Here is a 26839-nt window from a genome sequence, read left to right on the forward strand (position 1 = left end):
TTGAGGCCAGAAGTTTGAGGCTACAGTGTACTGTGATAGCATGTGTGAACAGCCACTGCACTACAGCCTGAGCAACATACTAAGACCACATCTCTCCCCCTCAAACAAGAGAAGCTTCCAAAAGTGAAGATACAGCTGGGTCTTTGCTTGTTCTCTTCATTCTCCCTATTCCTTTGAAACCCATTTGGGCTGAAATATCAATGGCCCAAGCCCATACGTTCCCCAACCCACTAGCCAAGACAAACCCTTTTACTTCTCACGGTCTGCTGTTTATGTTTATATCTCACTGAAATTTATTTCAATCTACCATGTGGTACATTGTAGTTCATATCTTACCTCTCCAACCACATGCTAAGTTCTTTGAGGTCTCATTTTGGAATCTCTGCCTAACACATCAGTGCTTCAATAAATGTTAACTAAATTAAGGAAAAAAACATTGATCTGGTAACCTTCAAGTCAAAATGTGACTAAAGAAGCTGCTATTGACACATTCCCTGTCCTAGCCTTGTATTTTACCACAGACAAGCCTTCATGTAGCATATCAGGCTATTAGAAGACCTTCCTCTAGACTTCCTAGAGGGCCTTTTCCCTCAGTGGCCAAGGGACAATGGAGAAATTCAGTCTCAATCCCAGACCTTCTAAGATAACCTTTCAACATGTAGACTTGTAGTGAGGCTACAGGTTTATTTCTGCTTTGTACTATCCTGCTAATTACTATTTTTATAATCAGAAACACAGTTTCCAGATAGCCTGGCCTTTGGGTTAGAATCAAGATGGTTGGTGGACAGCTTCCTAAGTAAAACTGCCCATCGGCATGAGTGAGATCTACAGTCTCAGAGACCAACATATACATCATGAGAAATCAAGTTTGCTTCCCTACATTCTTTGTGTCCTTTTGGAGGCACCCCAGGAACAACCTTAGGGAGAAAGGCTGAGTGGGGTTCTAGATATTCACACTCTTTCCTGCACTCGCCAGAGCAGCTCTGCTTACAGTTACCTTGGAGAAGTCTCCTATAAGGTCCCTTGGGTCATTGTCCAAAATGTTCTCAATGGTTCCTTTGGGGGAAGATGCCAGGGATAAAGACCGATGTAGAGTCTGTAACAAAGGTAGAGAATGAGGCCAGTGTTCTGAATGAACTTCTGAAAACATTCACTTGGAGCATGTCTTGAGGAGACTAGACACACACACACACACACATACACACAACCTGGCACAGGTGGTACATGCCTGTAGTCCCAACTACTCGGGAGGCTGAAATGGGAGGATCACCTGAGCCTGGGGAGGTCGAGGTTACAGTGAGTGGTGATGGCACCACTGCACTCCAGCCTGGGTGACAGAGTGAGACTGTCAAAAAAAAAAAAAAAAAAAAGAAAGAAAGAAAGAAAGAAAGAAAGAAGAAATGGGGAGGGGGGGTGTTCAAACTAGGGATAAGTTTAGAAAAAGCATGTCTTAGCTTTTTTTTTTTTTTTTTTTTTTTGACAGAGTCTCGCTCTGTTTCCCAGGCCAGAGAGCACCACCATGCCTGGGTAATTTTTGTATTTTTAGTAGAAATGAAGTTTCACCATGCTGGTCAGGCTGGTCTTAAACTCTTGGTCTTGTGATCTGCCTGCCTCAGCCTCCCAAAGTGCTGGGATTACAGACGTGAACCACCATGCCTGGCCCATGTCTTAGCTTTATCCAATGAAAAGAGGCAGCCAGCTATCAAAATGGGATAAATTGAGCAAAAGAATAATTATCTGAGATATACAGAAACAAATCAAACGTTTTAATCCATGAATTCCTAATTATTATTGAAAAACAACTATAACTCTTGCTTTCAACTTTGGAAGATGCTTGGTAGGGCACTATTTGGAAACTGGCAAATAAAGAGATCCAATATTCACCCTGCCTTTCCCAAGGGAAACCACAGAGTTTGATGAGTTTAAGTTTCTCTTTATAGAAATATTCTAGCTAATTAATGAGGAAAGAATAAAGGAACTGCAGTATCATCTTTCTGAAACCCTGGGGAAATGAAGAATTTGGGCAGCAATCACCAACGGCTGACCGGCACATTATACCTCCTGATCAAAGTAGACAAAATCACCCATGTAATTAATATTCTTGCCAAACAAACAGAACTGGAATTCAATGCATCCTTTCCAGAGTTAAGTTTTTAAGGCAATATAGGGGATAGAAGACAATGTCTGAAGACCCCACCGGACTGTGGGAACCTCTGTAGGACAAATAACTTGGCTTTTCAACAAATAAAAATATCCAAGGCGGAAACAGATGGAGCAACGAAATCTGAAGAGTAAGAGACATATCGACCAACTACAGTGTACAGACTTTATTTGGATCCAGATTTTAACAAATAAATTGTAAACATATTTAGGAGACAACTGGAGAAAACAACTCAGATTGGATATCTGGCATTTGATAATAAGAATTTAGTTCTGGGCTGGGCGTGGTGGCTCACGCCTGCAATCCCAGCACTGTGGGAGGCTGAGGCAGGCAGATCACCTGAGATTGGGAGTTTGAGACCAGCCTGACCAACATGGAGAAACCCTGTCTCTACTAAAAATACAAAATTAGACAGGCATGGTGGCGCATGCCTGTAATCCCAGCTACTCAGGAGGGCTGAGACAGGAGAATGGCTTGACTGATCCCAGGAGACAGACGTTGTGGTGAGCCGAGATTGCGACATTGCACTCCAGCCTGGGCAACAAGAGCAAAACTCCATCTTAAAAAAAAAAAATTAGCTCTGTAATGATGTGTTTGCATGAGGAAAACACTCCACAAGCTCAAAGTGCTTTTTCCTATTCCCTCACTCAACAACAACAGAAGACTTCTGTTACCCCCAAATATGAGGGGATTTCTCCCTACAAGCAAGCAATTCTGCAGCAGACAATAGCTGGGTGTCCTCTGATTTAATTCTGACACTATCTACTTGGAGAGTGTCAGACTTGAGGCTGAGGGCCCAGTCCTTAAAACTGTATGACCCTTTAGACAGCAGTCTCAAGTTGGGCCTCTGGAACCTCTGATCTACTGACCACCAGCTTTAAGTGGGGGTTCCTATCACCCCTTCTGTGGGTTTGATTAATTTGCTAGAGTGGCTCACAGAACTCAGGAAAACACATTTACCAGTTTATTATGAAGGATATTCAAAGGATACAAAAGAAGTGATGCATAGGGTGAGATATGGGAGAAGGGACATGGAGCTGTCATGCCCTCCTTGGGTGCACCAAGCTCCAGGAACTTCCATGTGCTCAGCTATCCAGAAGCACTCTAAACCCTGTCCTTTCAAGGTTTTATAGAGGCTTTATTACATAGAAATGATTGATTAAACCACTGGCCATGAGTGATCAACTTGACTTTTAGCCCCTCTTCTCTCCCTAGAGGTTGGAGGATGGGACTAAAAATTCCAACCTCTAATCATGTCTGTCTTTCCACCAGTGACCAGTCCCATCCTGAAGCTATCAGTCAATCATTAGCATACAAAAAGATATGACCTTGGATATTCCAAGGATTTTAAGAGTTATATGACAGGAGAAGGGGGGAAAGACCAAATATATAATTCACAGTACCACAGGTGTGATAATGGTACTCTAGCAATGCTTGAAATTTTCTCCAAATGAAATTTAAAATACTAAATATTAAAATATATGAAAATAAACCAAACAGAGGGCCTATATATACGCAAAATAATCATTTAACAGTATTTTATCCAAGAAAGTTTTACAAATATGGAAATAAAAAGGTCAATCCCTAGTATGGTAAAAGAAAATGAATATTCTTTTTTTTAAGATGGAGTCTCGCTCTGTCACCCAGGCTGGAGTGCAGCAGCGTGATCTCGGCTCACTGCAACCTCTGCCTCCTGGGTTCAAGTGATTCTCCTGCCTCAGCCTCCTGAGTAGCTGGGATGACAGGCGTGCACCACCACATCTGGCTAATTTTTTTTTAGTAGAGACGGGGTTTCACCATGTTGGTCAGGCTGGTCTTGAACTACTGACCTTGTGATCCACCCGCCTTGGCCTCCCAAAGTGCTGGGATTACAGGTGTGAGCCATAGTGCCTGGCCAAAAATGAATATTTTTAAATATTGATAGATATATAAACTAGAAGCTTTCTGAAAGGCAATTTTCTGACATGTATACAACGCAAAGTTTCATAACTGTTCTTGCCCTTACAACCTAGAATTTCCTATTTAATTAGGAAAATAAAAAAAGAAAGAAAAATCAGGGAAAAGGAAATTATAAATGTCCAGAAGATGATTTATTCAATTATTTCTAGTATACCTGTAAGATGAAACACTATCGGTCAGGTGCATTGGCCCGTGCCTGTAGTCCCAGATACTTAGGAAGTTGAGGTGGGAGGACTGCTTGAGTCCAGGAACTCAAGGTCAGCCTGGGCAACAGAGTAAAACCCCTTTTCTACAAAAAATAATTAAAAAAAAAAAAAAAAGGCCGGGCGCGGTGGCTCAAGCCTGTAATCCCAGCACTTTGGGAGGCCGAGGCGGGTGGATCCCGAGGTCAAGAGATCTTGACCATCCTGGTCAACATGGTGAAACCCCGTCTCTACTAATACAAAAAATTAGCTGGGCACGGTGGCGCGTGCCTGTAATCCCAGCTACTCAGGAGGCTGAGGCAGGAGAATTGCCTGAACCCAGGAGGCGGAGGTTGCGGTGAGCCGAGATCGCGCCATTGCACTCCAGCCTGGGTAACAAGAGCGAAACTCCGTCTCAAAAAAAAAAAAAAAAAAAAAAAAATTAACTGGGCATGGAGGTGCACGCCTGTAGTCCCAGCTGCTAGAGGGGCTGAGGTGGGAGGAGTGCTTGAGCCCACAGAGCCATGATTGTGCTACTGCACTCCAGTCTGAGTGACAGCACTAGACCCTGTGTTCTCCACAAACAAAAAGAACAAAAACAAAAACCAAACAACCGTACCAAAACAAATACTACACAGTCATTGAACTATTCTTTTAGAATAGTTTAAAGAGAAAATGTTCATAAAGCACTAGTAACTAAAGCAGATACGATATAAGGCAGTAGACCTAAATGTCTTCCTGTCATCTAACCTTTTAAGACTGAGATGAGGTTTACTTAAACCTTTTCATGCCACAGAAAACTCAGGCAGTTCACCATTTTATAATGCTTAATATCAAACTTTAATATAAGGACAATATAATGAAGGAAAAACATACAAAAGAACCAGTGTTTTGTGTGTCTAGCCATGGAATAAACAGAATAAATAGGACTTAGGCCCAGACAACCATGACACTATCTCACCCAGGCCAGGTGCTATGTCTAATATCTGTGATCCCAGCACTTTGGGAGGCCAAGGTGGGAGGATCGCCTGAGCCCAGGAGTTTAAGACCAGCTTGCACAACATGGTGAAACCATGTCTCTACAAAAAATACAAAAATTAGCTGGGTTTGGTGGCATGAACCTACAGTCCCAGCTGCTTGAGCCTGGGAAGTGGAGAGTGCAGTGAGCTGAGATCATGCCACTGCACTCCAGCCTGGGTGACAGAGACTGTCTCAGAAACAGAAAACAACAAAACAACCGATACAACTATGAGCAATGTGAGTAATTAACTTGAAGAATTAAGACCGAACTTTATAAAAATCAAGTATTTAATAGGTCTTGATAAGTCTGGATTAAAAGGAAATAAAATATCTACAACAAATGACTCCAGTAAAAACATTTCAGGGCTGGGCATGGCGGCTCATGCCTGTAATCTCAGCACTTTGCAGGCCAAGGCAGGTGGATCATGAGGTCAGGAGATCAAGACCAGTCAGGCCAACATGGTGAAACCCCGTCTCTACTAAAAATACAAAAATTAGCTGGGCGTGGTGGCGCATGCCTGTAATCCCAGCTACTCAGGAGGCTGAGGCAGGAGAATTGCTTGAACCAGGGAGTCAGAGGTTGCAGTGAGCAGAGATCATGCCACTGCACTCCAGCCTGGCGATAGAGTAAAACTTTGTCTCAAAAAAGAAAACAAAAAACAAAAAAAACAAAAACCATTTCAAGTCAAAAGTTATGAGACAAATCTAAAGCAGTGGGAAATTCATAGATTCAAATAGGTTTATCCAGAAATAAGAAAATTAAAAACAAATGAGTTAAGCATTCAACTCATGAAGCTGGAGATAGCAACACAACAAGCCCCAAGAAAAGCCTTCTCTCCCTGGGCAAAGGACAGCTCATTGAGGCAGAAGACTTTTTGACAGTAATCACTCTACTACAGTCAAATACCACAGAAACAATTATGGCTAACGGCAAGCAGGGCCTCCACCTTTGCCCAGCTCTAATGTAATGCCCCAGTCACCACCCTACTGGGATAGAATGAACTTCCCCTCCCTCCCAGCAATGAGACAGTCCCCACCCAAGGTGTCAATGGAGTTTGTGCCAGGGAACCCGGACTTCCACCCACACCTTTCCTGCAGTATCAGAGGAGACCTGCTAAAACATAAGATTTACAGAGAGATTTATACAGATTTGTATATTCTCATACAAATATACAGGAGATAATTGAAAAATCACTGGTCATACCAAGAACCAGAAAAATCCCAACTTGAATAGAAAAGACAATCAACAGACGCCAACGACACTATGAACACTATGTTGGATTTGTCTGACAAAGATTTTAAAGCAGCCATCTTAAAAATGCTTCAACAGAGGCTGGGCATGGTGGCTCACGCCTGTAATCCCAGTACTTCGGGAGGCCGAGGTGGACGGATCACCTGAGGTCAGGAATTCTCAGACCAGCCTGACCAACATGGAGAAACCCCATCTCTACTAAAAAAATACAAAATTAGCCGGGCGTGGTGACACATGCCTGGAATCCCAGCTACTCAGGAGGCTGAGGCAGGAGAATCACTTGAACCGGGGGGATGGAGGTTACGGTGAGCCGAGACTGCGCTGTTGCACTCCAGCCTGGGCAACAAGAGCAAAACGCTGACACACTGACACACACACACACACACACACACACACACACACACACACACACACACACCCAAACCCCAGCAAATCTTAGCAAAGAAAATAAACCACTAAGTGGAAATTTTTAGAACTGAAAAATATAGTATCTGTGTTACAGCAAAAAGAAACCTATGAAACTAACCTCATAGGCCTTCTCTGGAACAGCTGCCTCTTTAGGGCTGGCCCCAGACATGCTCTTCCTCCGCTTCGTATTTCCAGGTGGAGACTCCTCTTGAGATCGTTCTGATCTCTTCAACACTGACCGAGTGCTGGAGCTACACAGGGAAGGGGAGTCAAACAGCTTGCATCGGTTGTCCTTATAGGAAGAAAAAAGACAGACCCATCTTTCATTAAAACCTGTTCACTCGCATTGTAAGACAAATAAATCAAAGGCTACCGCTACCTGGGATGATTTAAGATTTGTTCTAAATTAGCAAACAGATACTGCTGATTCATTTAGTCCCAGCAACTCTCATAGGGCCTGGCACATAGCAGGCACTGAGCATTTAGCACTCAATGAATATATACTCAGCTGACATTATATAGAGATAAGCAAAACATCCTTTGCCCTCACAAAAACTGTCTATATAATCCTGCATCAAGAGAAGTGTCAGCTTCCAGTCAGAAACACATTTTTGGCTTGCCTATCTTCCCCTCCATGTTATTACATGCACCTTGCTTAAGCAGCTCAACGGGTTTAAATACCCCACCTAAATCCAGAAAAGATGCAAAGTAGCTAGGTTATACTAAAAACGGAGGCATCATGGCTAAGGTATAGTTAAGATGGTAAGTTTGGAGGGAGTGGGGATGGGAAGAGTAGCAAATGCCTTTCAAAATTGTGTTCTAAGTCCTTTTTTCTACTTGGTCTTTTTTTTTTTTTTTTTTTTGAGACAGAGTTTCGCTCTTGTTACCCAGGCTGGAGTGCAATGGCACGATCTCGGCTCACCGCAACCTCCGCCTCCTGGGTTCAGGCAATTCTCCTGCCTCAGCCTCCTGAGTAGCTGGGATTACAGGCACGCGCCACTATGCCCAGCTAATTTTTTGTATTTTTAGTAGAGACGGGGTTTCACCATGTTGACCAGGATGGTCTCGATCTCTTGACCTCGTGATCCACCCGCCTCGGCCTCCCAAAGTGCTGGGATTACAGGCTTGAGCCACCGTGCCCGGCCTCTACTTGGTCTTTTAAAGATTAATTTCCCAGGCTGGACTCAGTGGCTCACGCCTGTAATCCCAACACAGTGGGTCACCTGAGGTCAGAAGTTCAATACCAGCCTGGCCAACATGAAGAAACTCCATCTCTACTAAAAATACAGAGCAAGACTCTGTCTCAAAAAAAAAAATAAATAAAAAACAAACAAATAAAGACTAATTTTCCAGAGTCCAAGGGAAGCCAATCTGACAAGTGGTAGAGATAGAGTCTAACCTCAGCTCTGTAAATGCATCTCAGCCTGTTCTCCATTCTGTGTGTCTTGGCCTGGCTTTTCCTTCTGTACAGAATGTCCTTTCACACCTCAGTAAACAGTCATTTTCAAGTTGATGCTAACATTTCAATGTTACTTCTTTGAAATATTCCTGAGAGTCCTCAGTAGAATGGATCACTCCCACATCTGTTCCCATTGAGACCAAGGATTTTCTCCCTCTTTTGTCTGAAGTTTATTTTCTATTATAGCTCCCAGAAATGGTTAGTCTATAATAACCATTTGTGGAAGAAATTTTTCTACTATTAAGAGCCCACAAGCCCATGTTTATGATTTTAAAATTGAATTTTTTTTTTTCTGAGACGGAGTTTCACTCTTGTTACCCAGGCTGGAGTGCAATGGCGCGATCTTGGCTCACAGCAACCTCTGCCTCCTGGGTTCAAGCAATTCTCCTGCCTCAGCCTCCCGAGTAGCTGGGACTACAGGCACGCACCACCATGCCCAGCTAATTTTTTTTGTATTTTTAGTTGAGACGGGGTTTCACCGTTTTGACCAGGATGGTCTTGATCTCTTGACCTCGTGATCCACCTGCCTCGGCCTCCCAAAGTGCTGGGATTACAGGTGTGAGCCACCGCGCCTGGCAAAATTAAATTTATAAAACTAATAGCCACTTCTGGCTAGGAGGGTGGACTGCCTGAGCTCAGGAGTTCAAAACGAGCCTGGGCAACATGGTGAAACCCCATCTCTACTAAAATACAAAAAAAATCAGCCAGGCGTGGTGGTGTGCACCTGTAGCCCCAGCTACTTAGGAGGCTGTGGCAGAAGGATGGCTTAAACCTGGGGAAGAGGTTGCAGTGAGCTGAGATCATACCACTGCACTCCAGTCTGGGTGACAGAACGAGACTCTGCCTCCGAAAAATAAATAAATAAAACTAATAGCCACTTCCAAAGCATTCTCACATTCTATGTAATTTTATGTGTCTGTCAAAATGATCTGGTAAATTTAGTCATACATTCGTACTGGGTTAACCTATCTTCTCAACAGCTATGCACATTAATCTACTATAATCCGTAATCTCAAAACTGTAGCTCAGCTGGGTGTGGTGGCTCATGCCTGTAATCCCAACACTTTGGGAGGCCAAGGTGGGCAGATGACCTAAGGTCAAGGAAGACGAGCCTGGCCAACATGGTGAAAAATTGTCTCCAGCAAAAATACAAAAATAATTAGCCCGGCGTGGTGATGCACAGGAGACTGAGGCAGGAGAACTGCTTGAACCCAGAAGGCAGAGGTTGCAGTGAGCCAAGATTGTGCCACTGTACTCCAGCCTGGGCAACAGAGGGAGACTCTGTCTAAAAACAACAACAACAACAACAACAAACAAACAAACACACAAAAAAAACCAGAGCCGGGCACAGTGGCTCATGCCTGTAATCCCAGCACTTTGGGAGGCTGAGGCAGACAGATCATCTGAGGTTGGGAGTTCAAGGCCAGCCTGATCAACATGGAGAAATCCCTTCTCTATTGAAAATATAAAATTAGCCAAGTGTGGTGGCACATGCCTGTAATCCCAGCTACTCGGGGGGCTTAGAGGGGAGAATCACTTGAACCTGGGAGGCAGAGGTTTGGGTAAACCAAGATCGCACCATTGCACTCCAGCCTGGGCAACAAGAGTGAAACTCCGCCTCAAAAAAAAAAAAAAGGAAAAAAAAAGGAAAACAAAAAACCGTAGCTCATTTGTCCCAAATTATAGTTCAGATTATTGATAATTAAAAAATATGAACTTATCAATTTAGATGTGTAGCTAAAGGTGTATATCTCTGAAGTATACCTGTGTAGGCATTCTTGCTTCTAACTTTGAAAGTATCCCTATGATGGAAACACAAATCTATTGTGTATGTGTGTGTGTGCATATATATAAACTTTCTTACACTGAAAATACCCAGCCTCAAATAGATATTTTTAATTAAAAACAAAACAAAACAAAACAAAAACATTCTGCCAGGCATGGTGGCTCACACGTGTAGTCCCAACACTTTGGGAGGCCAAGGAAGGTGGACCACCTGAGGTCAGGAGTTCGAGACAGTCTGGCCAACATGGTGAAACCCCATCTCTACTAAAAATACAAAACTTAGCTGGGTGTGGTGGTAGGCGCCTGTTATCTCAGCTACTTGGGAGCTGAGGCAGGAAATCACTTGAACCTGAGAGGCCGAGGTTCCAGTGAGCCAAGATTGTGCCACTGCATTCCAGCCTGGGTGACAAGAGCGAGACTCCGTTTCAAAAAAAAAAAAAAAACCGTGAGTTACTGTGCTTGTCTAATTTTATGCTAGATTCTGTGGATGAGAATAACCTAAAAAAAAGGAAAGTTTTCAGGCTAAAGGCATCAGATAGGCTTTTTTCAAACTAACTAGATGTTAAAAGCTAGGAATGATCATGGTCCCTCCTAACCCACACTCTTTATAGATCAGGAGACATGCAGAGAGATGATATCGTAACTAAAGGTCATAGTTTGTAGGTAGCCAAAGTGAAGCCTAAAATCCAGATCCCCAAATCCTACCATTCATTTCAACCTTTGGCTATACTCAACTAAGGACTACTCTATCCAGTGGCCCAATCACTCGGGGCTTCCTTCAGACACAACAGAACAACTCACAAGGTTTGTAGTTCTCATGACGAGAGGAGCTGTCCAGAGGCTTGCCATGCACGAAGAGGTCTCCTCCTCATTCTAAAGAAACAGAAAAATTGACTTTGAAAAGATCCTGTGGAGACTAACATTTGTTTAAATGCTTTAGGTGTGATTCTGCCTGAAGAATACCAGACAGGCCTGGATAGGAAGTATCTTAATATACCATCTTACTCATATAGACTGTTAGCTCCTTCAGGGTAAGAAGGATCATATCACTTTCTTTTTTTGACACCCCCGTCCCCCAACCCAAAGGATTTAATAAGTCTGGTAGCCCTATTATTAAATAAATTCTCACCAAATGAACAAAAACATTAGCAAAGTGCTGGGTGTGGTGGCTCACACCTATAATCCCAGAATTTTGGGAGGCCAAGGTGGGCAGATCACAAAGTCAGGAGTTCGAGACCAGCCTGGCCAACGTGATAAAACCTCATCTCTACTAAAAAAACAAAAATTAGCCGGGAGTGGTGGCGCATGCCTGTAATCCCAGCTACTTGGGAGGCTGAAGCAGGAGAATCGCTTGAACCCAGGAGGTGGAGGGTGCAGTGAGCAGAGATCGTGCCACTGCACTCCAGCCTGGGTGACAGAGCAAGACTGTCTCAAAAGAAAAAAAAAAAACCAACCAAGCAAGCCCCAGGGAACTGCTGTTCTTTTTTCACATCACATGACTTCTCCAGAGGTAATGAGAATAGATAGGAACGAGCGTGCGCGTGCGCGCGCGCACACACACACACACACACACACACACGGTACCTTCAGATTCTCTCCATTAAGAAGGTCCACGAAGCCATCATCCTCATCAGACAAAGTGGCTGTCACAGGTGACTGGGGTGTAAAAAGAGGAATGAAATTTCCTGGTTCACTGTTATCTCTTTCATTTGAGGAAAGCTGTAAGACAAAATTCATGGGTTAATAATAAATGACAGCTCTGGTCCACTTTGATTTCCTTGAATGGGTCATTAGTTTTTATGATGAAAACATACTATGCTATACTTGTTATACAAAGTAAAATTTTAGCAGTTACTGATCATAGGAAAATATATCCCAAGATTATAAACGATGTGATGTCCACACACGGCCTTGAGTACAGTCAGTAGCCTTCACAGAGAACTCTTGCCGGAAGCAATTTACCTTATAATGGGTGCTGGAGATAGCCTCTTGTGAAGAATAAGGTTTCTTTTATTAGGAGGTTGCATCAGTGAACACTGATCAGCATTGAGGACTGTGACAGTGTGAGAATCTGCTGAAATGAGTTAGGGCAAGCAGATGCAAATCTCTATAGAGACCATAAAATGACCTAGAGAATGTGCTTATATAACTCCAGTTCTGAAAGGAGGAAATAAAAGGTGACTTGGTTTTATAAAATCTATCCTTGTTATTTAGACTTGGGATTTAAATGCTGCTCAGTTGTTAAATGAAGAATTACTGTGTGCCAGATATTATGATACATCTTTCTTTTTTTTTTTTTTTTTTTGAGACAGAGTTTCGCTCGTTACCCAGGCTGGAGTGCAACGGCGCGATCTCGGCTCACCGCACTCTCCGTCTCCTGGGTTCAAGCAATTCTCCTGCCTCAGCCTCCTGAGTAGCTGGGACTACAGGCGTGCGCCACCATGCCCAGCTAATTTTTGTATTTTTAGTAGAGACGGGGTTTCACTGTATTGACCAGGATGGTCTCGATCTCTTGACCTCGTGATTCACCCGCCTCAGCCTCCCAAAGTGCTGGGATTATAGGCGTGAGCCACCGCGCCCAGCCTATGATACATCTTTATACATAAAATTCAATAGAAGCCTTTCCCTTTTCTTTAGCAAATAAGGAAACTGGTGCTTAAGAGAGGTTACCAAGATTATACACCTTACCCGTTTGACTCCAAAATCCAAACTCTTCTCCTCACTACACTATCTCCCTAGGAGACAATCATTCCTGGAATTAAAATGGTGGTACCACAGCCAGGTGCAATGGCTCAGGCTATAATCCCAGCACTTTGGTAGAAGGCGGGTGGATCATGAGGTCGGGAGATTGAGAACATCCTGGCTAACATGGTGAAAGCCCGTCTCTACTAAAAATACAAAAAATTAGCCAGGCGTGGTGACACGTGCCTGTAGTCCCAACTACTCGGGAGGCTGAGGTTGTAGTGAGCCGAGATCATGCCACTGCATTCCAGCCTGGGTGACAGAGCAAGACTCCGTCTCAAAAAAAAAAAAAAAAAAAAAGGCAGTACTTCAATAGCCAACCTATAATCATGTATTTTTTAGGAAACCTCTAAACATGAAATATAGAAAATGTAGAAAAACTGTTCATAAATCCACACCTGGAGATAAATACTACTAATGCAAACACTGCTAACACTAGATTCTTTTCTTTTTTTTTTTGAGACGGAGTTTCACTCTTGTTGCCCAGGCTGGAGTGCAATGGCGCGATCTCAGCTCACCGCAACCTCCGCCTCCTGGGTTCAGGCAATTCTCCTGCCTCAGCCTCCTGAGTAGCTGGGATTACAGGCACACGCCACCATGCCCACCTAATTTTTTTTTTGTATTTTTAGTAGAGACGGGGTTTCACCATATTGACCAGGATGGTCTCGATCTCTTGACCTCGTGATCCACCCGCCTTGGCCTCCCAAAGTGCTGGGATTACAGGCGTGAGCCACCGCGCCCGGCCCGATACACTAATTATTTGCTAGGCACTTTCAAGTCCAGAAAAAAAGCTGAGTTATTTTTTCACAGTAGCAATGTGGTCCCAATGTTAAGCCCTACAAGTAATCCTTAAAATCCAAATCTCTTTGGGGTATGAATCTGTTGTTAGTTAAGTGGCCCTCTGGTTTTCTGAGTGGATCATGCACCAAGGAATCCTCTGCGGCTGGCCTATTCTGGTTCTGGAACTGGCTTTGCTTTGCAATATGTAACAAGTTGGTCCTCCCAAGTATACCTGACCACACTCTGGGAAATGGCAATTTTTTTTTTTTAGCCAGCTGAGCCTAGGGGTAGATAACTTTATCATGAAGGCTCACACTGTATCGCACTAACTTTTGTGAGAATTTTCTGGGATCCCTAGGTGCTCACTGCAGCCTCAAATTCTTGGACTCAAGCAATCCTCCCACTTCAGCCTCCCAAGTAACTGGGACTATAGGAACAAGCCACCACACTCAGCTTGTTAACTTTGTACAGATAAGGTCTCACTATGTTGCCCAGGCTGGTCTTGAATTCCTGACCTCAGGTGATCCTTCCGTCTTGGCCTTCCAAAGTGCTGGGCTTATAGGTATGAGCTACCACGCCCAGCCAGAAATTATTAAATCCTGGTCTACTATTTACGTATCCTTTGGTAAACCTCTCTTGTGGTACTTTCCTAATCTGTCAAGGGGGTTAACTCCACTTACTTCACAAGACAAGAACATATATAAAAGTGCTTTGTGCAATTGCTAGACAGAGTAGCAATACTGGCTGAATCTTAGAACACAAACAAGACTGGAAAGGTGTATTTTCAGATTTAAGAATCTAGGAAAACCTGGAAGCCAAATGTGGTTATCTTGCTCAAGTTGGGCCTCTCCAGTCAACAGATGCTATCAGTTAATTCAATTCAGACCAACAGCAGGAAACTTTGGAAGTAATGACAGTCTCTGTCTGGCAAATACACAGCCCTAAAACAAGTGACTCCAAAACTGCCCAGCAGTCTGAGTCTTCACTGGAATCCATAATAGTTTAAAAAAAAAAAAAAAGAGATGGGGGTTTCACTATGCTGCCCAGGACTCAAGTGATCCTCCTGTCTCCACTTTCCTAAGTGCTGGGATTATAGGCATGAGCCATGGCACCTGGCCCATAACAGTTCTTAACAAACCACCTTTGGAAGAAGTGAAGTGGTCTCTCTCCAACAAAATCATTCTTTGAGAAGCACTTAGAATGCATAGTAAAATAGCAAGTTTTAAGTAAGAGATCTAGTGTTACACTCTTTTAGAATTTGCCTGGTACGCTTTGCAGTTTTTACCAGAAAGCCCCTTAAAAATAAAAAGTAAGAAATGTAATCCCACCATGCATACATTTAGGAAGACCCGAGATTTCCTAGATTAACAAGGTCAAATATTCCTTACACAAGTCCAATATTTCAAACACCATCTCCTGCTCTAACTACAGTCTGCCTACTCTCCAGACACAGCAAAACCACCAAGAATGTTTGACAGTCTAGTTTCAATAGACAAAGTCAAGGTAAAGACAGCTAGCGCTACTGTAGTGCCTTCAATTCTGGATTACAGATCGTGTTTTAATCCTTTCTTCCTGTCAGTAATTCCTCTATGAGAGCCAGAGCACATACCATCCAAGCTGGGGCAGAGTTCTGCCTCTGTGTGAAGAGATCTTTACCCTCCTGGAGTCCATGAGAATGCAGGCAGCCACGAGATACAGGTCTTACTGGCTTCTTAAACTCAAAGGCTTCCTGCAAGACACAGTCGAGACATCTTCTACTGTCCATGAAAACCAGCTCTAGGGCCTCGGCTCATGTTAAAGAGGCAAGAGAGTGGGCACCGATCACCTTTCTAACTGCTCAAAATTAAAGTTTCACCTAATTTCAACACTGGATCTGTATAACTAAGAATTTCCAAGGCTCTGTCAACAGCTAACTTCTAAAGTAACATTTTCTTGTCATACTGCATTTCCTAACACAAGTATCTGCCAAATATATAAAACACAATGAATGATAAGCTAAATCACAAACTTTCTGAAATCTAAAGTGAAAATAAAATAAAATCTAATATAGTTGCCTATGAGTAGTAGTCAAAATTTTCCATCTAGATCCATCCGTTTGAGGGCTTCATATTTTCCACCTCTTCCTACCAACTGGAGATAATTTTTTCTACTTAAAATTATTATTTGGCCGGGCATGGTGGCTCATGCCTGTAATCTCAGCACTTTGGGAGGCCAAGGCAGGTGGATCACTTGAGGTCAGGAGTTCGTGACCACCCTGGCCAACATGGTGAGACCCCATCTCTACTAAAATACAAAAATTAGCTGGGCATGGTGGCGTGCTCCTGTAGTCCCAGCTACTTGGGAGGCTGAGGCAGGAGAATCACTTGAACCCGGAGAGCAGAGGTGGTAGTGAGCTGAGGTTGTACCACTGCACTCCAGCCTGGGCTACAGAGTGAGACTCCATCTCAAAAAAAAAAAAAATAATAATAATAATAATTATTATTATTCTATTCTATACTAAAAGCAATTAAAAAAAAAAGCCCTAGTGGTATACTCAATATGGACGATTCTTACAATCATAATGTTGTACAGCTTTGCCCTGGTAAAAAGGACTACAGAGGCTGATGCAGTGTTCTAAGCACTCAAGGCAGGAACTCATTTCCACAGTCTTTCTCATGACATTTCCCAAGTTGATAAAGAAATCATCAGGTGAGTTCATGGAGGCAGTAGGTTTTACACTAAACCTGGAAGACTGTAAGGATTATGAACGGTGGCATTTTTAGCAGGAATGGAAAAGGGGAGAAAGTAAATATATAGAAATACAGCAGAGAGAAGGCTGAAAAAATTACAACTGTTTTGGATGCCTACTCTGTGCCATGTCTAAGAGAACAAAAAACTCAGGCGCATTCAGGGTAGACAACCACAGATTCACCTTCCAAGCCACCATTTCAGTCACTCTTCGATTCCCTAGAACTTGTTGGCCCTGTTCTTTCAAGTACTGCCAAAGAGCCTTTTCCTAAGCTTACAATTCATTTCAGGGTCAGAGCAAGGAGGCAAGGACAGCCTGACCAGAGCCTTCTAGACAAACTATTTGTACATGTAATTACTCCTGTGAGCTACCATCTGTGCAACTCCTGCCTGTCAGGCACCATTTTAAATGTTTTATACATAATCTTACTTATTGCCACAACATCCCTAAAAGGTATTACTACTCCTATTTTACAAAAGAACAAAAAAGATTAAAAAGAGAAGAATTTGCCAATGTCACACAGTTAGTAAGAGGGATCCAAACCCAGATTTCTCTGACTCCAAAGACTGCACATAATGGCCAAGGTTTAGTCTCCCAGAAAGTAGCCCAGCCACTCTCTAAGCCACTGACAGCCTGTGGGTTTCACCTCTGCCTCAGGTTAGAACACTGAACTCTTGCTCACATTTTCCTTGTTCTCATCTGGGTCGATGAGCTGAAAGATGTCATGGTCAAGAGAATCAGAATGGCTCCTCTTCAGAGCTGGGCTACATCCCAAGAACTTCTGCTATCAAAGTGAAAAAAGAAAATAATTAAGGTACACAAATAAAATTCCATTAGAAAATTCAGTTCTCAAAAGAAAAAAAAAAAAGAGGGATTGGGTAGTGGGTAGGCTAGCTAGGCTAGCTCCTCACACACTGCAGTAGGTAACCAGTAAATGTGGCCAGGGCTCCACCTTGCCAGGACACAGCATAAATGTTTCCATTCCATGGGTTTACACCTAACCTCACAAGGTTTACCCCTCTCAGCAGGAAGTATAGTGCCAAATCAATCCCCAAATAACATGTGCATCAAAAGAACGCTTCCTGGTTTGATAAAGCTGTTAGGGATGGAGGACAAATTCAGGCAGAGCATCTTGAGTACCTATGAGACTAAGGAAAGGCTAGGAATGGTGGCTCTTGGCTGTAATCCTAGCACTTTGGGAGGCTGAGGCAGGAGTTCAAACCCAGCCTGGGCAACAAAGTGAGACCCCCCCATCTCCACAAAAAATACAAAAATCAGCTGGGTGTGATGGTGTACACCTATATACAGTCCCAGCTACTCTGGAAGTTGAGATGGGAGGATCGCTTGAGCCAGGGAAGCAGAGGTTGCCGTGAGCCAAGATTTTGCCACTGGACTCCAGCCTGGGTGACAGAGCAAGATCCTGTCTCACGAATAGACTAAAGAAAAGCAGTTTTTGGCGGGGCACAGTGGCTCATGCCTGTAATCCCAGCACTTTGGGAGGCCGAGGCGGGTGAATCACAAAGTCAGGAGATCGAGAGCATCCTGGACAACATGGTGAAACCCCATTTCTAATAAAAATACAAATATTAGTTGGGTGTGGTGGGCGCCTGTAGTCCCAGCTATTCGGGAGGCTAAGGCAGGAGAATCGCTTGACTCCAGGAGGTGGAGGTCGCAGTGAGCCGAGATCGTGCCACTGCACTCCAGGACTCCGTCTCAAAAAGAAAAGAAAACAAACAAAAAAAAGAGCAGTTTTCACTAAGGTCTCCTATCAAGGTCAGGCTGGTAGCTAAGGAACAGATAACAGGTATTAGCTCAAAATAAACCAGGAAACTAACTTACAGGTAGGGAATTTATTCTTCTCATGGGATTTCCAAGGCTGTAATGAGACCAGAAGGTAAACAGTGAGGATAAAACAAGTAAAAAGGTATTCATATTAGCAGAGAGACAGTATTTAGCCTGTCGTTTGGGGGTGCAGTCACAGATTCCCATTTTAGGCAAGAGATGGGAGAATAAATTTCTGAAACTGCCCTGTTCTTAGGAGCACCCCCAACACTAGGCTTCAAGGTGAATAAAACAAACCCATCTCTTTTTTTAAAATACACATGTCTGGCCAGGCGAGGTGGCTCACAATTGTAATCCCAGCACTTTGGGAGGCCAAGACAGGTGGATTACCTGAGTTCTGGAGTTTGAGACCAGCCTGGCCAACACGATGAAACCTCCTCTCTACTAAAAATACAAAAATTAACCCAGTGTGGTGGTGCACACCTATAATTCCAGCTACTTGGGAAGCTGAGGCAGGAGAATTCCTTGAACCTGGGAGGTGGAGGTTGCAGTGAGCCATAGTGGCTTATGCCTACAATCCCAGCACTTTGGGAGGCCAAGGTGGGCAGATCATGAGGTCACAAGTTTGAGACCAGCCTGACTAACATGGTGAAACCCCATTTCTACTAAAAATACAAAAGTGGTGGCATGTGCCTGTAATCCCTGCTACTCAGGAGGTTCAGGCAGAAGAATTGCTTGAACCGGGGAGGCAGAGGTTGCAGTGAGCTGTGATCGAGCCACTGCATTCCAGCCTGAGCGAAAGAACGAGACTCCATCTCAAACAAAACAAACAAACAAACAAACAAACAAACAAAAACATGTTCTCATGAGGCTATGATGTCAGAGTGTAGAATAAGGGCTTGGGTAAAACATGAACAGAACACCAAAATTATAGCTTGAATAAAGGAGAAAAAGTTCTGAAAATTGCTGACACAAACTAATCATTCTCGAGATTTCAGAGAGTTTCTAGGGACAACTAAATCCAGGGCTCCGGTCCAGTGTATGAAGAACTTCATTTAAATAAGGTATTTAAATTTAGACAAGTTTTTTTTAACCATAAACATTGAAAAGCAGTTAATACATACTTTTCTTTACTGTCCAAGGGCCCAGGAGAATCTAGACAGAATCCTATGGGGAAAAAAAAATTCTCAAGAAATAATGCAAAAAACATCATTTTGTCATTAAAATAAAAACACTAAAGAAAGTGCTCGGGTTTTTTGTCAGGCAACAAATACTCATGGCTTGTACTTTTGCCAGAATTGATGTCAAGTCTCTATTTGCTTGTCAAAAATGTCATGTTTGTGCAAGTCTTAATATTTTCATAGTATATTTACTGTTTTTTCTCCTACTTGCAAATAACATCAAGGGAAATAGGATTTGAGGAGAGGGTAAATAAAATTGATTCATATCATGATTGTTTTGTTATTCAGATAGAGGTGACCGAGATAACTTTGAGTTCCAAGCACAGAAAGAATAGGTACCAGATTTTCTTGGCATAGTTTTAAATATTTTATCTTGTCAAATCATATGGAGTTTGAAAAATACAACTACTAGGCCAGGCTCAGTGGCTCACACCTGTAATCCCAGCAATTTGGGAGGCTGAGGCAGGCAGATGGCTTGAGGCCAAGAGTTTGAAACAAGCCTGGGGCAATATAGCAAGAAGTGTCTCTACCAAAATTCTAAAAAAAAAACCTAGCTGGGTGTGGTGGTACCTGCCTGTAAGTTCCAGCTACTTGGGGAGGCTGAGGTGGGAGGTTCGCTTGAGCCCAGAAAATTGAAGCTACAGTGAACCCTGATTGTGCCACTGCATTCCAGCCTGAAGCCTGGACAACAGAGCAAGAGGTCAGGTGTAGTGGCTCATGTCTGTAATCCCAGCATTTTGGGAGGCTGAGGCAGGCAGATCACCTGACGTTAGAAGTTTGAGACCAGCCTGGCCAACATGGTGAAGCCCTGTCTCTACTAAAAATACAAAAATTAGCCAGGTGTGGTAGCCCACACCTGTAATCCCAGCTACTCGGGAGGCTGAGGCAGGAGAATCACCTGAACCGGGCAGGCAGAGGTTGCAGTGAGCCAAGATGGAGCCACTGCACTCCAGCCTGGGTGGCAGAATGAGACCTTGTCTCAGAAAGAAAAAGAAAAATACAACTGCTAGTCATGACATGCAAGCCAAGCATTTGTTGCCTTTAACAAAATGACACCAAGTAAGATGTCCATCTCACAAAAAACAGCAGGGTGAAGGAGACATTGTTCCGAATTACTTATATGCCAATTCAGATGACCTGGACCCATCAGCCCTTAGCTCGCATGTCTCCATGTCTATGTAGACTTATGGAAAGTTAGGTGTTAGAGCCCTTGCCCCACAGTGCTACAAACGATAATCCTATTCCCAGTTCTATATTAAATTACATTCTACATACAGAAGCCTACATTACATTTTAAGACTTTTGCTCTTGCAGTTCCTTTAACCTAAAGCATCTTTGCCCCAATGCTCTTATCTGTACAAATAGATAAACTCTGCAGTAATATGAATTCATGAAGAATGAAATGCACTGGCAATTTCCTCCATAGCAGCATCACTGAAATGATTTCATTACACTGTATTCCAATAATTTGACCCTGTATTATAACCAGTAAGACTGCCTGAATGTCACTTACGGTGGTATGATGAATTTTGCTTTACTACCCGTCCTTCAAGGGCAAGCACACACCACCTCCTTACAGACATTTGGAACCTATTTCCTTTCTTCATAAACTACAACAAGGGGTCCTTTGTACTGTTCTTTTTTTTTTTTTTTTGAGATGGAGTCTCGCTCTGTCGCCCCAGCTGGAGTACAGAAGCAGGATCTCGGCTCACTGCCACCTCCACCTCCTGGATTCAAGGGATTCTCCTGCCTCAGCCTCCCAAGTAGCTGGGACTACAGGTGCCTGCTACTGTGCCTGACTAATTTTTGTATTTTTAGTAGAGACGGGGTTTCACCATATTGGTCAGGCTGATCTCAAACTCCTGATCTTGTGATCCGCCTGCCTCAGCCTCCCAAAGTGCTGGGATTACAGGCGTGAGCCATTGCGCCTGGCTATGTATTATTCTTAGTGTTTATCACCCAATGCCATGACTCCCTTAAGTTCTCACTAAAACTTAACTTCCCAGGTAGAAAGGCATGTTTCGGGAAATTCACAGTATCGCACCCCACACAGCAGACTTAAATACCTGAATCTGTTGACTCGGAGGAGCCCATTCTCTGCAGATTGCTGTTGTTTTTTACCTCCAGTGGTTGCTCATAATCACTGAAACCAAGAGAAATTATTAAACCCATGCGTGATTTCTAGGATACAATTAAAAGGTCACATGCAGGAGACAGGCCATGAAATTACCAAGCAGCCAGGCTGCCATAAACCATTTCTTAGCCACTCTGAACACCCAATTAGCAATTGGGCAAAGGAGAAAAAGGAGTGGGTGGGCATGGCCTTGGGTCACATTGCAGGATATGACGGCCAGGGGTAATGTTGGGGTATTTCCTAAAATAAGAGTCTGTGTTCTAGGTACTGTGACAGAAGTCGGGATGAAAGTTAAACAGGACACTTCCTGCTCTTCAGAAGTTGGAAAACGCACAAGACATGTGCTTAGAAAACAGGATCCCGGAGACTGAAGGGGAAGGTAGCTCTTCCGCCGGAAACACCGTGGGATGCATTTTTTGCTCTCAGGAAAAGCCCAGGAAGCTTTCCGAAAGTTGGGTAAAAAAGACCTGGCCTTAGGAAAGCAGCAGAGGGGACATCAGGAATGTACACGGGGCGAGGGACTGAGATGATTTTGCATAAACGCCAGGAAGGAAAATGCCACGGCCCTTTGTAGAGACGGAGCAAAGCTCACAGCAAACTAAGATCCTGCGAGGTGGTTCAGCAAAGGGTGGAAGTGAGCGCCTAGAAGGGTCTGATTTTCCCCCGAGGGGATAGATTCCAAAGCTTCCAGCGATAAAGACAGAAGGAGAGTAGGTAGCAATCCGAAAGGAGTGAAGGTGGGCCTGGCTCGGGCTTAGGCCCGAGGACCTCCACCTCTTCCCCTGGGAGGTCTGGACAGCCTCTGCCGCTGAACATTCCGCCCCGGTGGGGGTGCACATGGCGGGCCCTAGCCCGGCTGCCTCCGAGCGGCGAACTTGGACAGGCGGGTCTCGCCCCTCTCCCGGTCCGTTTCCTGGCCTGATTTCCCCGAGACCGAGGCCAGGAGGCTGGGGGACCGCCCGCCCGTCTCTCCTTACCTGCCTAGCCCCTGCAGCTGGTCCATAGTGACGGTCAGGTTGGTGACAGGCGACAGTCCGCCGGCGGCGGGCGCGCCAAATAGCGCCTTCACGACGGGCTGCGGCGCGGGAGGGGGGCTGCAGGCGAAGAGCAAGCGGCGGCGGTGCGGGGGCTCCGGACCCAGTTCCATGGCGGCGCCCGGCCTCGCAGGGCTCCCGCTGCCTCTTCCTCCGCCTCCGCCGCGCCCGCCCCGCCCCGCCGACACCGACACCGACACCGGCCTCCGCCGCGCACCGCCGGCGACCGCGGGTCAAACACAAACACAGCTCCGCGGTTCAGGGACGCGGCTGCCTCGGGCAAGCTGCGCGGCCGGGCGGGTGTGCGGACCCTCCAGGCGCCAGCCACAAGAACGGGTGCTTCTCTCTCACTCCGCGAGGCCAGCGGGCGGGCGCCGGCAACCTGAAGATTAAATCCAAACAAACGCGGCAGATCAGCAAGAGAAGGCGGACGAAAGCCTCGAGGCAACGGCCCGGGCTCACACTGTCTTCGCTGTTCTCCTACCTGCTTGCCCAGCTCCGGGTAGCAGATAACTGAGCTAACCTCCACCTCTTCCTCAGACTGTCGCAGCCAAGCGGGCCTTTCGCGGTAATAGCAGCTCAGTGGGGGTGGCTGCTGCCCCGCCCCCCTTTCCTAGTTGGCGCCAAACGGAATTCACCAATCAGTAAGCAACTTCTCCTTCTTGTACCCGAATGACAGCCAGGCTGGGCCAATGAGAGAGGAAGAAGGAAGCAGCTCGCGGGACTCTGCCAGGTCATCCTCTCTCAGAAGGGGGCGGAGCCTAGAGCAGAAGAGCGCGGATCGAAATGAGGGGGTGCTCAGAGGTCAATGAAAACTCCCAGCAGAACCTGCGAGGCGCTGATCGCGGCTGAAAGGTCCTTCTGCCCCGTTGCATGTTGGGAAGCGTAGTTCCCACCGCTAGCCGCCGTCCGGTCACCTTCGGCCCCCGTTGGGCCTCCGCCACCTCGCCCCCCTACCCGGCGCCCCACACCCTGAGGGAATGTGGAGGCTAAGGAAGGCCTGTGGCGGTCTGGCCGGATCCAGCTTTGGCTCGGCCTCTAACCGTGCAGTGTTGTGGACCCCTTTCTTCCGCCCCGGGCCTCCAGGCCCCAGTTTATAATGAAGGAGGGAATGAAATGACCCCCAGGACTGGACTCGACCATCAGGCCCCAACTCTGGAGCGCTAACAGCCCCTAGGTGCTGCCGGCCTCATGGGACTTGAACCCTGCAGTACGGCCTGTGCTGTGGGCCTCAGCATTCTTTGCTCATCTCCAGTCTAGCCCTTATTGGATGCTCTTAGCATCATTTTTTTTTCCCACCACTTCCTAGCCCCCTGCGAGCTCCTAGAGAGCAATAACGGCAAATAAAATAATAGCAAATAATAGCTGAAGTTTACATAGCGCTTATGCACTTAACGCTGTTCCCGGTATGTTAATCTGTATTAATTCATTTAATCTTTAAAACTCTGTGACATAGGAATTACCCCATTTTCTAGGTGGCCATATTTACTCTGATAGCCCCTGCACCTGTGACAGCTCCTAGAATTATTTTATGAGAGCTGTAGGTGCATGATTTAATTGCAACCTACTGCTGGGAGTAGTGGCTCATGCCTATAATCCCAACACTTTGGGAGGCTGAGGTGGGAGGATCGCTTGAGCCCTCAAATTTGAGACCAGCCTGGGCAACAAAGTGAGACTCCCCCACCCCTCCCTTCCATCTCCAAAACAAACAAAAAAATGCAACCTACAGTTTGAAAAGCTATGATGGACAGGTGGAAGCCCCAGTCCTTTGGCCCCAACACCAGACCCTTCACAGTGAGGCACCTCCCTCTCAGGATTCATCTCCTTTTCTGCTCACAAGTGCTCCACCACCCAGGAACCCCCCTTCCCTCCAGAAACCCCAGGCTATTTAGGCCTCTCTGCACAGTTCACATGGTCTGTGGTCCCACTGTTTCAAATAGTTCTCCCTGTCACATCTCTGAATACTTTCCTCTCCTCCTGTGTTTTGTGTAGTAATACTTGGCCTCAGCATTCGTGTTACTGCATTCATTCATCCAACACATGTTTATTCAGGGATTCCTAGAACAAATTCAGGACTTGAAATAATGCCACAATCTCTGCACTTAGGGAGCTCTGGTCCTCTGAGCATAAAGCATAATTATTACCATGACAATAGCTGTAGTTTGTTGGGGGCTGGTGGGCACCTAGAGGAGGGGTGGGGACAGGGAAGGCAGTGTGGTGGGGGGCACGTCCCAAGGGAGATTAAAGCTGAAGGTGAAGGTTGTTGGAGAAGGGGAGCTTGGGGTCGGGGGGAAGTGCTTTCTAAGGAAAGGGCCCTCAGCAGCCAGGAGGTGAGGAGGAATGCTGTACTTGCTGGGAACTACTCCCGAGTTGCTCCAGTCGGTTCTAGAATGGGCACATGAGAGTGACTGTGAGGGACCCAAGCACGACACGGGGGACAGTTCTTGAAAGGATTGGAGTTGGCTGAAGAGTTTGGCCTTATCCTGTGGAAGTGGAGGGTGTGGAGGGTATGTGATAACTGGATCAGATTTGCTGTAGGGTGGATCAGTGGGGAAGAGTGGGGAGGCCTGAGGAACAAGGAGGAGGCTGTCCAAAAGTCTAGGAGACTGTGAAGCAAGGTGGGGGCCTCAGAGTCCTAAGGAAGGGAATGACCCTGGGAGCGCTGAAGAAGGTAGATCTCATTGGATTTTGATAATTGACAGTTAACATTGTAGGGGGCTAGAGGGAAGGGAGGAGGCTAGAATGATTCTTAGGTAATGACTCAAGCACCTGGGTGGATGTAACATTTCAACAATTGGAGGCATAATTCCTGGAGGGATTTGAGGAGCTCAGTTTGGTATTGGTGGATTGTATGGGGGATGTAGTCAGGAGACAGGTTTGATGTTGATTGGCATGAAGATGGTAAAGCCCACTGAGGATGCACAAAGGGTTTTTAGGACCCTGGATCTGGGAAGCACCAGATTGAGGACTGGATGTAGCAGGGCAGGACTGCAAAGCTGCGACTGAGAAAGAAACCACAAGGGAGTAGCTGAGTCCGTAGTTCAGAGGACCACCAAGGAGAGTCACTGGAGGGGGCCGGAAGCAGGTCATGGGCAACCATGGAAATCATGTGGGAAGGTGAGGAGGTGGCCACAGAAGGCCATAGGAAGGGAAAAGTTGGCACAGAAGCTACAGTACAATTCAAGTGTGCCAAAATGCACATACACAAATATTCATGGCTATGTTATTCATTTTAGCTCCAAACAGAAAACAACCCTAATGCTCATCAACAATAAAATGGGTAAATAAAACAAAGTTATTTGATCAGGTGTGGTGGCTCACACCTGTAATCACAGCACTTTGGGAGGCTGAGGCAGGTGGATCATGTCAGGAGTTAGAGACTGTTAGGGACAAGAAAACCCTCTCGGTGCAGGCTGACCCCTTTCCCCCCCCTCTGATTGCTCTGCAACTGCATTCCTAAACCCCTACCTAGGCGCAACATCAAGCCTGCCAGACGTGCTGCAATTAAGCAAAACCTGATTGCAGCCATCTGGGCAGCTCGAGGGAGGATAGGGAAAACAGAAAACATAGGTGGGTTGTCCATACTTGTAAATTTCTGTTTGACACATGTCTGTAAAAAAAACTTCTAGTTTCTCTCTTTTTTTAAAAGACTGCCACCACAAAAGTCACAGGATAATGTACTGTAGGTCTGTTACAAGTTAACAAACTATCTCTGTGCCTCTTACCAGTGGATAGATTATATCAGTCCTAAAACCCCCTTATGCCCCCCTCACCCCACATAAACCACTCCTTTCGTAAACTCAGGGCTACCTCCTCTGACTTACGGCAGGTTAATAAAACTTTCTTGCCTGACTTTGGGTCTATTCTCCTTTCTCTTTGCTACCCTTACAGAGACCATCCTGGCCAACATGGTGAAACCCCATCTCTTAAAAAAAAAAATAAAATTTTAAAAAGACTTTGAATGTTATCCTGAAGGCAGTGCACTTAGAAAGGGTCTCTGAGAAGCCATCATTCCTCTCCTCATCTTCCCCATGGAAGACAGACTGGATTATGACTTGGGGTTCCTAGGGTTCCTTTTCACATCCAAGAAGGTTGAGGACTTTTTATCCCACTCTTCCCATTGGAGGTCATTGGTGTAGCACCGAGGAAGGCCACCGGAGGGCACTATTTTCCCAGGAGACCATTCTTGGAGAAAGAATTGAGAGTTGCTGGTAGGAAAAAAAGAGAGCTTA

The 26839-nt window shown here is 45.2% G+C and overlaps 1 protein-coding gene and 1 non-coding gene across 6 annotated transcripts in view; one reads left to right on the forward strand and one right to left on the reverse strand.

Annotated features, from left to right (window-relative positions):
• The window catches only part of CDC25A (cell division cycle 25A), a 31179-nt gene extending 8459 nt beyond the window's left edge, over nt 1-22720 (reverse strand). The window contains exons 1-10 of one of the 5 annotated variants that reach the window (XM_064367036.1): nt 22551-22720; nt 21506-21582; nt 19383-19425; nt 18316-18352; nt 17159-17257; nt 15358-15477; nt 11811-11945; nt 11028-11099; nt 7101-7274; nt 998-1096 (exon numbers count right to left, since the gene is read on the reverse strand). In XM_064367036.1, the coding sequence (XP_064223106.1) occupies nt 998-1096; nt 7101-7274; nt 11028-11099; nt 11811-11945; nt 15358-15477; nt 17159-17257; nt 18316-18352; nt 19383-19425; nt 21506-21582; nt 22551-22720 (1026 nt within the window). Of the gene's footprint in view, nt 1-997; nt 1097-7100; nt 7275-11027; nt 11100-11810; nt 11946-15357; nt 15478-17158; nt 17261-18315; nt 18353-19382; nt 19426-21505; nt 21583-21669; nt 21699-22550 lie in introns of those variants that run through there. The other 4 variants (XM_021667809.2, XM_064367039.1, XM_064367038.1 and 1 more) reach the window with 4 other exon arrangements.
• Nucleotides 14985-15045, forward strand: LOC135270916 (U7 small nuclear RNA). Its single transcript, XR_010339063.1, has one exon. It is a non-coding gene; the product is annotated as a U7 small nuclear RNA (small nuclear RNA).
• Nucleotides 22721-26839: the final 4119 nt, after the last annotated feature.

Source organism: Aotus nancymaae, unplaced genomic scaffold, assembly GCF_030222135.1.
Source record: "Aotus nancymaae isolate 86718 unplaced genomic scaffold, 86718_ANA_hifiasm-v0.15.2.pri h1tg000067l, whole genome shotgun sequence".
Taxonomy (NCBI): Eukaryota; Metazoa; Chordata; class Mammalia; order Primates; family Aotidae; genus Aotus; species Aotus nancymaae.